The sequence below is a fragment of the Hydra vulgaris genome, chromosome 04 (genome assembly GCF_038396675.1).
Source record: "Hydra vulgaris chromosome 04, alternate assembly HydraT2T_AEP".
Taxonomy (NCBI): domain Eukaryota; kingdom Metazoa; phylum Cnidaria; class Hydrozoa; order Anthoathecata; family Hydridae; genus Hydra; species Hydra vulgaris.
Window position 1 is genome coordinate 5,297,501 of NC_088923.1, and position 12,942 is coordinate 5,310,442.

The 12,942-nt window shown below is 24.6% G+C and overlaps 1 protein-coding gene across 1 annotated transcript in view; it reads left to right on the top strand.

The window, feature by feature from the left end:
• LOC105848951 (calcium-activated potassium channel subunit alpha-1) overlaps positions 1-11,674 on the top strand; it is a 60,491-nt gene extending 48,817 nt beyond the window's left edge. Inside the window, exons 25-28 of the mRNA XM_065795303.1 lie at positions 5,177-5,371; positions 5,482-5,615; positions 10,227-10,421; positions 10,944-11,674. Coding sequence (XP_065651375.1) covers positions 5,177-5,371; positions 5,482-5,615; positions 10,227-10,421; positions 10,944-11,186 — 767 coding nt within the window. The 3' untranslated portion in view covers positions 11,187-11,674. The remainder of the gene's footprint in view (positions 1-5,176; positions 5,372-5,481; positions 5,616-10,226; positions 10,422-10,943) is intronic.
• The last annotated feature ends 1,268 nt before the right edge of the window (positions 11,675-12,942 follow it).

Here is a 12,942-nt window from a genome sequence, read left to right on the forward strand (position 1 = left end):
TATTGTTAGTAGAATTAAGATAATAATATAGCAGAAAATATATAGAATAAAGCAATAGCTATAACAGCCTAGGTCTATCAACACAAAACACAGTAACATTAGCGCATAGCATAAAATATTTGTAAGCACACATTACCGTGTCTCCAGAGTAATTAAAAAAAAAAGATTATAAAAAGGCTAGACAACACTGTAAGTAACACTGGCAAATAATACCACAACTAAATATTTTATCAAATAAAATACTTGGATGAAAAAGATTTTATTTATTACAATATTTGGACAATCGAGGGACGATTATAGTTAAACAATTCAAACAATTATACCATAAAATAGCAAGCAACTCGTAAAATATTTCTTATAAACGGTCATTATCAATTTTGGTATTAAGAAATATGTAAGAGCTCAGTAATTACATAAGTTTTTTTAATTTTCCTCTCATCTAAGAGAGAGAGGGAGATAAAGAAAGTGTTTCCAAAGCAGTATGTTAAAAATGTAAAAAAACACACAATAATTAGTAGTAACTGGTTTTATTATGTTACCAGTAAACAAAATTATTTTTACCTTGATTTAGTTTCCAGAATTTCTTAAATAAGCCCCAGCTTCTCTCTAACTGTTGACTAATGATTAATAGAGTAAATTTCACATCATATTAATTTTACAAAATTAAAACCATGTTTCAACAGTAAGCAAACTAATCAAGTTATGACAAAGGCAACTAAAAAAAAAGCATGATTATGTTTGAAATTATAAAAAAATTTAAAATCATTTAAATTTAAAACTGTTACTAGTTGTTACTATAAATAGTAAAATTCATACTTTGCTTTATTCTAAATTGTCTCAAGTAAAATCAAATTATCAGAATTAACACTGCTTGACACTGAATTCTGGCAAATAAATTTACTGTTCGCTAAGCAGCATTTCTTACATTCCAACAACGATTAATTTCATCGTGCCTAGATCTATCTCTTTTACTTGACAACAACTATTTTCAAGTTGCCTATTAGCATTTACATTAATAACTTCTTTGAGCCTAATATCATCCTCTTCAATTTCACGATTAAACATATTACCAGTAATATTATTATTGTTACAATTAAATAATAAAAAAATGTAAAAGAATCTTACAAATTGTGATCTTTTCTAATCAAAGACTATATTTAAATTTAAGATCTATTGCAATCCATATCTTTTTATGTTTTTATGTATATCTACACAAGTCGTTTATCAAAAATGTTAAACAATACCTATTTACATTAATTATTTTTAATTTAACAAAGAATCTAAACTACAATGCACAAAATTATTTAAGTAAGTGATCAACAAATTACTGACTGTAATTTATTGATCAATTTCATGTCTGTCAGTTTTCCATGCTAAATACATAAAATATATATCTAATATAAAATAAATCCAATATAAAATAAAATAAAAATAGTAAGCTTACTCAAATCAGTACCAGTTATGCTGTGTGAAGTGACTAAAAAACACTTCAGTTCTTTCCAATTGCACTAAAAAATAAAACAAAACTTGCTTAGCTAAGTTGCCTAGTTCTTAAGAATATAAAAACAAATAAGTAAAAAACCAAGAACAAACAAATATATATTTATTAAAACTACTATATCTAAACAAATCAAATTAAACAAAGAACAACATCAATTCACCTTAAAGGCTAAGAAAAAATGTTCAACTCAAATTTGCTAGCAGACCTTGCTTGTAAAACTTGCTTGTGAATAAGAAACACATTTAGAAAAGCCTAGAAACTACTTAAAAATGACATATGCAACATTGAAGTTTTGACGTTGACTGGACTAATTATTAGTAGATGTTTTTAAAAAATTCATAAAAATTTACAATACTTTGTTCTTCTATATCGCATAAATCCATCATATGATAAATCTGAAATGAAAAAATGTAATGAATAAGTAAATACGAAGAAAAATATCATATATGAATCGAAAACCAATTTATCGAAAGATTATTGTCAATAACAATAAGGGCATAAAAGTAGTCGTTTAGGGAAGTGCTAAAAATAATACGAATATAAGCTATACCTACATTTATAGATTCAGTCACTCTCAAACACAAATGCATACATATAAATTATTACATTATAACATATATATATACATATATATATATATATATATATATATATATATATATATATATATATATATATATATATATATATATATATATATATATATATATATATATATATACATATATATATACATATAATATATATATATATATATATATATATATATGTATATATATATATATATATATATATATATATATATATTATATATATATATATATTAAATATTTATATATAATATATATATACATATGCATACATATATATATATATATATATATATATATATATATATATATATATATATATATATATATATATATATATATATATATATATATATATATATATATATATATATATGTATATATATATATATATATATATATATATGTATATATATATATATATATATATATATATATATATATATATATATATATATATATATATATATATATATATAAATTAGTAAAAACACTTATTTTTTTGATTTCTTTAACACTGTGTTTCACCATCAGTAGGTTCATCAGAAAGAATGTCTAGACATAAAAAAGTCTTCAAATTATAAAAAAATAATTTTACAGGAAGTTGGGAATTGTTATAATTATTTATGTAATAACTGTAGTATTTTGCAACCAGGAAGTTGCATCAACGACATTAGATAATTAAAAAATCATGATAAGAATTCTTTAGAATTAGGATAGATTTGGACTGGTAATTTGTTTTTATAATTTTTAAAAGGAATTTATTTTCATGTCTGCATTTACAAATTAATTCTGATTTTTTATTCAGTAAATTTTCTTGATTTTTTCGCAATTTTAAGGATAAACCAGTTTAATTTAAATTAATATTTTTTCTTTTAGTTGCCAAATGGGTTTAGACAGCATAATCTCTTTTGAGTATTTTTTATGTTTAAAAGATTGTTTGCAATTGGCATAACGTTTTTTCCATTTGCCCTCGGTTAAGCCAATATAATGTTTATCAGGGTTGTTTTGCGAGGAAACATGGCATTTGTAAATAATATTTTTTGATAAGCATTTGCCATTCATAGGGCAGTCAAGTTTTTGCTTGCAGTTGCAATTTTCAGTACTTTTTTCTTTGAGAAATTTATTTTTATTAATGAATGCAAAATTATGGCCTTTTATAGTTCTTTCAATATTTTTGGACAGCTATAACTTACTTTAATAGTGCTTCTGTTGAAAATTTTTGTCAATTAATTTTAAAAACGTTTTTCCAATGTTTGTTGAAACATTTATGCTGTATAGGGGTTGAACCAAATTATATTTCTATTTCTATTTCGCTTTTTTGCAATTTTTGTTTCAAATTTTAGCTCGAAATTTTTAAATGCGCTTTTTTTAAGAGCACCTTCATACACGCATTTGGAAGAGTTAAAAATATTTTCATTAGAGGAGTTTTGATTAAGTCTATAGTTAATTAAAATGGGAATTTGTTTTAAGATTTGAGGGGGATGATTTGTATTTATATTAATATACATTAATTCATCATTAGGTTTTTTATAAGACCTATAAGAATTTTTTGAGAGGTTAAATTGCCCCAGATACTCCAATTGTCCAAATTTCCCCAGATAATCACCATAAATTACTGCGCGATAATATTTCTAATAACTACACAAAAGCCCCAAAAAACTTAGAAAATTAAATTAATTTAATTTTCTAAGTTTTTTATATAGTGCTTCTGTTGAAAATTTTTGTCAATTAATTTTAAAAACGTTTTTCCAATGTTTGTTGAAACATTTATGCTGTATTATTCCAGTTGATTACTAAAACAAAAATGGACTTTTCATTTAGAGATTTTCCATCACACACTGAAGAGATGAAAAGAAACTTCAAAAAAACAAAAACAAAGCAGAAATTTTTTTTTGTTGAACATTTTTTCTGGCATTTTTTTATCAGATGTACTATGTTGAAAATTAAATAAACTTTTTGTTATTTATAAACAAACTTTAAAAATTTATAAACAAACATTTAAAATTTATAAAAAAACTTTGAGTATCTTGATTGAGCCAATAACTTTGAGTAAGTTGAAAATCTGTAGGAAAATATAGCGTGATTGTCACATACTGCTGATTCCTTTTTTAATCCATTTATAATGCATTTAATTTTAAACTATCATACATATTTATTCATAAATTATTATAACTTCTATAAATTCTATAAATATTGTTACCAATGAATTCTCTTCCACAATACTTTACACACTTTTTTTAATACATTTGTCAAATGAAGCAATAATATCCTTTGACATTACTTTCTATCAATAATTTTTCAAATTTCTACAAAGCAGTTTCTTTTGTTTTAAAGAGGAACAGAACGTTAAGAAAATTCTCTCAGTCAAGATACTTTAAAAACCTTTACAGATAGCTTTACATGTAAGTTTTTATCAATCTCGATACATCCCATAACTTTTGGCAAACAATAATCATTTAATTCATGTTTATAAAAAACAGCAAAATTATCATATTTTAAAAAGGTATATCTTAGACGCTTCATTTCATTGATTGATTCTAAATTAAGTAAAAAATTACTTGTTACAAATGATTAATACTCATCTTTTTTTAAAGTTTTAAAGATCTTTTTGGTAGTAAAATTGAAAATAGTAAAGATGGTGTAATAACAATTCTATCTTGGTAAATAGCAGTCTTTTTAGTTTTGTTTGCTCACACTTAATTGTTTTCTTTTTAGTTTTGTTTGCCCACACTTAATTGTTTTCTTTTTAGTTTTGTTTGTCCACACTTAATTGTTTTCTTTTTAGTTTTTTTTGCCCACACTTAATTGTTTTCTTTTTAGTTTTGTTTGCCCACACTGTTTTCTTTTTACTCTATATACATTATTACACAGGATTTCAATGTATATAGAGTATATAAGATATTTTTTATTGGTTGAAAACTATGCAATCACTCATGCAACATGTGACTGTTTAGTGTGTTGCCAGTGTGCGTATAAGTAAATAAAATGTAAATAAAATGCATTTATAAGTTATTATTTATAATAATGATCAGATCTTTTTGGCCATAACTATATAAACAGTTATGTTTATTCATTTTTTCAGCAATGCAGTTTGAAACTAATGAGCCTGAAAATTTTTTGGCTTTGCAATCAACCTTGGTTTCTGAAGCAAATATTCCACCAGAAAGTAATGCTTTTACCATTGTAGCGCGTAGTGAGAGTTTTCCAACTAAATCGTTTAAAAAAATATATTCTTCAGAGAATGGCAATACAAATTTAAAAATGATCACTGAACTGAGTAAGAATGCAACTTTTTATTAATTGTGTTGCATTAAGTTTAAATAATTTGAAGGACTTGTATTTTAAACATTTTATATAATAAACTAAAATTAATGACTTTATTTTTAGTTTATAATACCAATGCCATGTTTTTGGATCAAGATGATATGAACATCTACGATGACGAACATTTTTATTTGGCACAACCTTATGCATGTGGATCAATATTTACGGTTTCGATTCTTGATTCATTGGTTAGTGCTGTAAGTAATTTGGTTAAGAACTTTTAATGATTCCAGGTTTAAATGAATATTCTAAATTTTTGGCCATAATTTTTTGTGTATATCTTGAAATAAAATTACTTAAAAGTATGTTTCCTAACATTCCTTAAAAAAAAATTCCTGTAAAGTATATTGAGCACAATCCCCATAATGTTTTTGTAAAATACCTCAACTTTATTAAAAAAAAAATTTTTTTGATTTTATTAGTTTATGACTTGAGTAAAAATCTTTATTATCTAAAAATCATTCAAATCAAAAATTTTCTAATGATGACATCATAGTTGTGAAAAATTTAGTATTATTAAATTTTAAAAGCATTTTATTATCAAAATATTATATATGATAAAAATATTGTTTAAAATACCATTTTATAAATAGTATTAACAGGCAGTAACATTATGAAGCCTCGAATTTTCTTGAACCTTATAAAACTTTCTAGAATTTTCTGAACTGTTCTAAAAGTTTATGGAAATTAGCAAGATTTAGACTAAACACAAATTTCCTGATTGAGCAACGCTAATAATTATATACTAGCATTTCTGACCCATAAAATACAGATCTTCGTAAGTCTATTCTTCATCGACCTAAAAATAGTTGAAGTAAGGTATAAGTATAGATTACACCTTCAATATTTTTTAGTTAGCAGTAGAAAAACTATACATATTGTTTACCTTTTAATGTTATGCATAAAAAAAATAATTTATAACATAACTTAAAAAATTTAAAACGCTTCGGTAATCGTTGCACAAACCGCCATTTAGTGGTAGAAAATAAAAATCTGTTGAATCTTTGTTTTGAATTATATAATTAATGTTTAATACTTTATAACTTCTTATTGTAAAATTGTAAACTTTTATAAAAAAACGGGTACAGACTTATAAATTTTTTTTCTTTATTAAGTTTCTATTAAGTTTTTCTTAAATTTTTTCCATACCATCCCCAGCCTATTTGGAACCTCTCCCCGTTATTTAGTTTTGAAGAAAATAAAAGTTTGAATGTTAAATCTTTTTTTCTACAAAAAAAAGTTATCTCTGTAATGCTGTTGAATGCGTAGGTTTAACTAATTACCTAAGCATTAAGAACTAAATACCTAAGCACGTTAATAACTTAAGAATCTATACTGTGGCATATGCACACAAAATTTCTACCGCTGTTTTGAAGTTTATTGCAATTTTAAGCTTTTTAAAAACTCTCTCCCTTTTGTTTGTTATAATATATTATATTTTCATATAACAGCAATAGAACTTTAAAAATGTTTTAATTTGTATTTTAGAAAATTAGAAAAAATTAAAAAAAAAATAATATTCAAACCACAGGATTTAAACCCTCAGGTTGTACCTCGGAAGCGTAGCAAGTTAACTACTTGGCTACTAAGACACACTAAACTACCAATTTTTAACTACTTTTGCCACTAAGACGTATTGTTCGATGAAAGTTTTAAAACTATTTAATAAACAAAGGGCTTAATAAAATGGCAAATAAATACTATAAATCAAAACAAGGAAATGTTGTCACAATTTAATTAAAGTGAATACTACACAAATTTCTTTTAATATATACAGTAGCTTTTCATACTTGTAGAAGGTTTTTTGAGTTTGTAATTTTATATTTATTTGTAATTTAGAGTGTTACGATGTAACAATAAATGTTAATAATTTTAAATGCTTCAAAACTACATAATAACTCTCCAATTAAAAAAATTAATCATAAAATTGTTTAAAGTTTTATCCATACACATATATGGTACATTTGAATTTTTGGTTTGTGGGTGATCTTTTTTAACCAGAAAATCGAATTAATGTTTTTTTCATTACTTTCGTACAAATATTCATCAATTTATGACCAAGGAATATGGGGTCACAAAAATGCCACAAATATATATACATATATATATATATATATATATATATATATATATATATATATATATATATATATATATATATATATATATATATATATATATATATATATATATATACATATATATACACTGGCATAGGAACGGGGGGCGAATGGGGTGGTAGGCCCCCTCCCTCCCTAACTGAAACACTGGGGTGGATACTGCATTTAGCCCCCCCTCGCCCCTATTTCCTAAACAGTTTTAAAAAAACTTTCATGATAGCAACAGCGGAATTATTATTTTTCAGTCTACAATGACTCAATCACAATTAAAAATACATATATGGTACATTTGAATTTTTGGTTTGTGGGTGATCTTTTTTAACCAGAAAATCGAATTAATGTTTTTTTCATTACTTTCGTACAAATATTCATCAATTTATGACCAAGGAATATGGGGTTACAAAAATGCCACAAATATATATACATATATATATATATATATATATATATATATATATATATATATATATATATATATATATATATATATATATATATATATATATATATACATACATACATATATATATATATATATATATATATATATATATATATATATATATATATATATATATATATATATATATATATATATATATATATATATATACATATAAGGTAAGTATGGGTATTAAGGCCCACCTAAAAAAATGAAAATGTAAAGAAATGCTGATTTTTTTTTGCTGCCAGTGATAAAACCAGATAACTCTAATATATTAATGTCGAAAAAAGTTTCACAATTTATTTTTTCCCTAAGTTTGGATTAGTGGGCCTTATTACCAGCCGGGCCTTAATACCCACACTTACCTTATATATACAATTAAACATCACTATGGAAAAGTTTATCCATAAAACTTTTTAAGATGCTATCGCGTACTAACTATTTTTTAAATGAATGTGTGCTAGCAAAAAATGACTAATCACGTTAAAAAGATATTTAATCACGTTGCGCGGGACAAATAATTGAATAAATAGATCAATTTTATCTATTTTGCTGTATCATACGTATTTTATCTATTTTGCTGTATCATACGTATTTAAGGAACTTTGTCCTTTTTAACATATGTTTTTAGCCCCAACTTTTGCGACCTTCCTACGCCACTGTATATATATATATATATAGGGGAGGGCGGGGCTAATTAGCAGTATTGGTAAGTTTACGAGTTGCATTTAAATTAAAATTTGAATTAAGTTTTCTTTTTAAAGTAAAATGGAACTTTTCTAATTGACTTCCATTTTACTTTAAAAAGAAAATAGTAGCATGTATGAAAAAATATATATTTATAGTAAATAAATTTCTGTCTTATTTTTTTTTTTTTTTTTTTTTTGTTATACTGTTTATCAAAAAAAGATTTATAGACTATTTATCAAAAAAAACTTCTTGGGTAAATTAAAAAAATTTCATGGGGCAACTTGCCTCAGTATTTACCATGGGAAAAAAAAGTTTTTTTCAGAGGAGTTTTTTACCTTTAGATCGTATTTTTGTATCTCAAAATAAAGTAAGATTATCTGCATTCGTTTTTTAAAATAGCGGATGTTCTAAATATTCTTTATTTTAAATATTCCCTTTAAAATAAAAGGGGCTACTATTTTGGCTAGTTATATGAACTACTATTTGCTACCAGCTTAGATTAATATTAAATTTTTGGCTTCCCAGGAAAAGTTCTATAGAATTTCTATAAACTTTTGAAACATATAGCCTATAAAAATTCTATAGAGTTTCTATTGAATTTCTATAGAATGTCTATTAATTTCTATAGAAATTGCTAAAGAACTTTTTTTTCTATAGAACAAAAAGTAGAAAAAAAAGTTCTATAGAAATTTCTATAGAAATTAACAGAGATTCTATAGAAATTCTATAGAATTCTACAGAATTTCTATAGGCCATGTTTCAAAAGTTTATAGAAATTCTATAGAACTTTTTTCCTGGGTTAAAATTGTTACTTGTTAATTGTTAAAGTAAATTTATTTAAATATAAATTAATAGAAAAAAAAAAGTTTATAAATTTTGCACTAAATAAAATATTATAGCTCTAGCTTACCTAAAATAATATATTATGTAACCCTAACAACACATTTTTTTGTAAATATCAAAGAGTAGTCTTAAATAGTATGAATATAGGTAACACTTTCAAGTTACATTCATTATAAAAAAAATGTTTTTGAAGCCCTTCTAATGTAACACTTTCAAGTTATAATTAGTTATAAAACATCAAAAACAGCATCGTACTAACTAATTTTTCTGTTTTTTTTTTTGTGGTATTTCGGTCTAATTTGTATAGATCATCATCAGACGTAAAATACCAATTAAAAATTTTTTTTTTAATTGTTTATAACGTAAAATACCAAATTAAAAACTTTTTTAGATTGGTATTTTACGTCTGATGATGGCCTATGCAAATTAGACCGAAAATCACAAAAAGAAAAAGAAAAATTAGTTAGTAAGATGCTGTTTTTGATGTTTTTTAACTATTAATAACTTTACGTACTACAAGAAATATCGCTAAAACACTTTCAAGTTGCATTTATTATAAAATAAATGTTTTTGAAGCCCTTCTAAGGCCTCAAAAAGGAACTTCAAGACTAATTTGTAATATTTACAAAAAATGGTGTTGTTAGGGATACAGAGCTTAGGCAACTAGCCCCGATCTCCACTATATATGTAAAATTTGTTTTTAAATTTAGACATACTTTAATGGCGATATTTTAACAATTGTTGGAAATCTTGTGACAGGAAGTGTCAGCTCGGAATTGGATGAACTCTTGGCGGAGGGAAAACAACCTCTAGGATCATTTGAAAGCTTAGAAATCGCATCAGCTAGAAATAGGTGTCGAATAGCTCAAGTAGATCTACTTGAAGGTCAACTTTCTGAATTTGGGGTAATTTTATTTTTATAAAAACGTTTTGAGTTTATTACGAGCTTATAGTAATTTTTTTATTTTGTCGGTTACAATTTTTTTGTATGCATGTAACCAACAAAATAAATAAATTTCTTTAATAGTTTTGAAACAAAATGAAAAAACTATTAAAGAAATTTTTGTTAATAGTTTGGTAAACTATTGAAGAATTTATAAAAAAAATTATTTTAGATATAATAATTCTTTGTTTGGTGTCTTTGGCGCCATTTGGATTTTTCAGTTAGTAATCAAGTCTGATAATAATTGAAAAATTACTTTTTTATTAAAACACTAAAACAAACTATATTTGATCAGATATCGTTAAATATTTCATTTTTTAAGTATTTAATTTGTTCTTGTACGTATATACAGTAGTATTTTAATAAAGTTAAGATCGTTATAACCACGAGTGATTGGTAAATACGCAAACCATAACTATTATCCTTACTTAATAAGTTTAAATGATAAATATTAGCACACTTTAACGGCTTCGTTCTGTTTTAGCAATGTGGAATGTTTGGCGATTTGTTTTTATACGCTTTGCGCAGTTATAACATGATATGTTTGGGTTTATTTCGACTACGAGATACGCAACGCCTACGAACAAAAAGTTCAAAAAGATACGTTATTACATTTCCGGAGTTTAATTTTATGCTTGCACCGACTGATCGTGTGTTTGTGTTGACGCAGTTTCAAGCTGGCAAAAAGAAAAAAAAGAATTTTTCCAAAGAAGATTTTTATATATAAAGCGGAAATATTTTACTGTAAGCTAAAGCTTGTCTTTACCTTACTAAAGTCAAAATAGAATAACATGGAGCAACAAAAAGACTATTCTTATCATTCTCTTATCGTGGCTTTTTTAACTTTCTTAACGTGACTTATTTAACTTAAAAAAGTACCTTTTCACTATATTACAATGTGTTACGTACACTATATTACAATGTGTTACGTACACTACGTACACTATATTACAGTGTGTTATGTACGTTATATTACAATGCGTTACGTACATTACATACACTATACTACAATGTGTTACGTACACTATGTTGCAATGTGTTAAGTTGTAATTTAAAACATAAATGATTTATTATAACACATTTTATAAATAGTATTTAAAAGAGTGAATTTAAAATTTATCAATAAAAGAATTTTTTTTTTTTTTTTTAGGAAAATGCATATTTTATTAGTGTATTTTCGATACTTAATGCGTGAAAAATATTTAAATACCGAAATTCTAAGTTTTCTTAAACAACTTGTTCCTAATATTTTTGGAATATAGTTTCTTTATTTAATCAAAACTGGATATCTAGTTTTGATTAAAATAAAGAATTTATATTAATAAAGATATTGAAAATAATTAAGTTAATTGATTAAAAAATTTATTTAAATAGAAGATGATAAAGAAATTTGATTAAAATAAAGAATTTATATTAATAAAGAAATTTAACGCGTCCGGATGGTTTTAATTTACCTTAAAAATTTTTAATATCTTCTTAATCTTTTTTAAATTATAAAAGTTTATTCTATTTTTGTTTTAAACATATTAATAAAATAAAACTTTATTTTTATGGTTTAAAGCCGACTGCCCAGATATGCATTGGTAATGGAAGGAAGCGTGAACGTCCTGGTTAAATACTATTTCGCGGTACTCTGTAATAAAACCGTTAGGAATTATCGTAGCACTTAAATAGCTAAAGAAATTCAGTCAACTTAAAAACGTTTACTTAAAAAACCTTTTACGCTGGTTAAGAATTTTTTTTTGAAAATTGAGTTTGCTATTTCCAGTACAAAATTATGAGTTAGAAACGGAAACAGTGAACTATCATGTAGAATGAAATGGTTAACTTGGTAATTGAATCGATGTATACAAAAACGTTGTAAGTCATAAAAACTATTTTTAAGTCAGACAACTTTAACTATGTATAACACATATATATATATCACAAATTTTGATATATTTTTTACAAATCTAATATTTAAAGATGTCAAATAGCACCCAGATTTTTTTTTTGAATTTATTAAAATAATAATTTTGGATTTAATAAGTTTTTTCTCGTTCCCCGAAAAAATAGTTTTTATGACTTAGAACGTTTTTGTATACATCGATTCAATTGATACTTTTATTTTAATAAGACCGATAAATCTTTTTAATAAATTCTTTGTATAAATCGATTTCGACGGAAGATATTTAATTTGGGCAGCGTACTTTGATTCTGGTACGTATAGTTTACGCTTACGTTTCCTCATCACTTTTCTATCACCGAAATGAAGTTAAATTTCAAAAGAATTAATTTTAAATTCCAAAAATATTCCGGGGGTTGAACCACAGAACGCCCGTTTGAGGAACTCAATATCCTCATGGCACAAGCGCAGGGTACATCCGGTAATAGAAACTATTTTGGTCACGAAGCCATAGAAACTATTTTGATATCTCGTTCACCAGTGGGCACAAGATATGTTAAACACACTTAAAGCACGTAATACGTATTTTAGGCTTTTT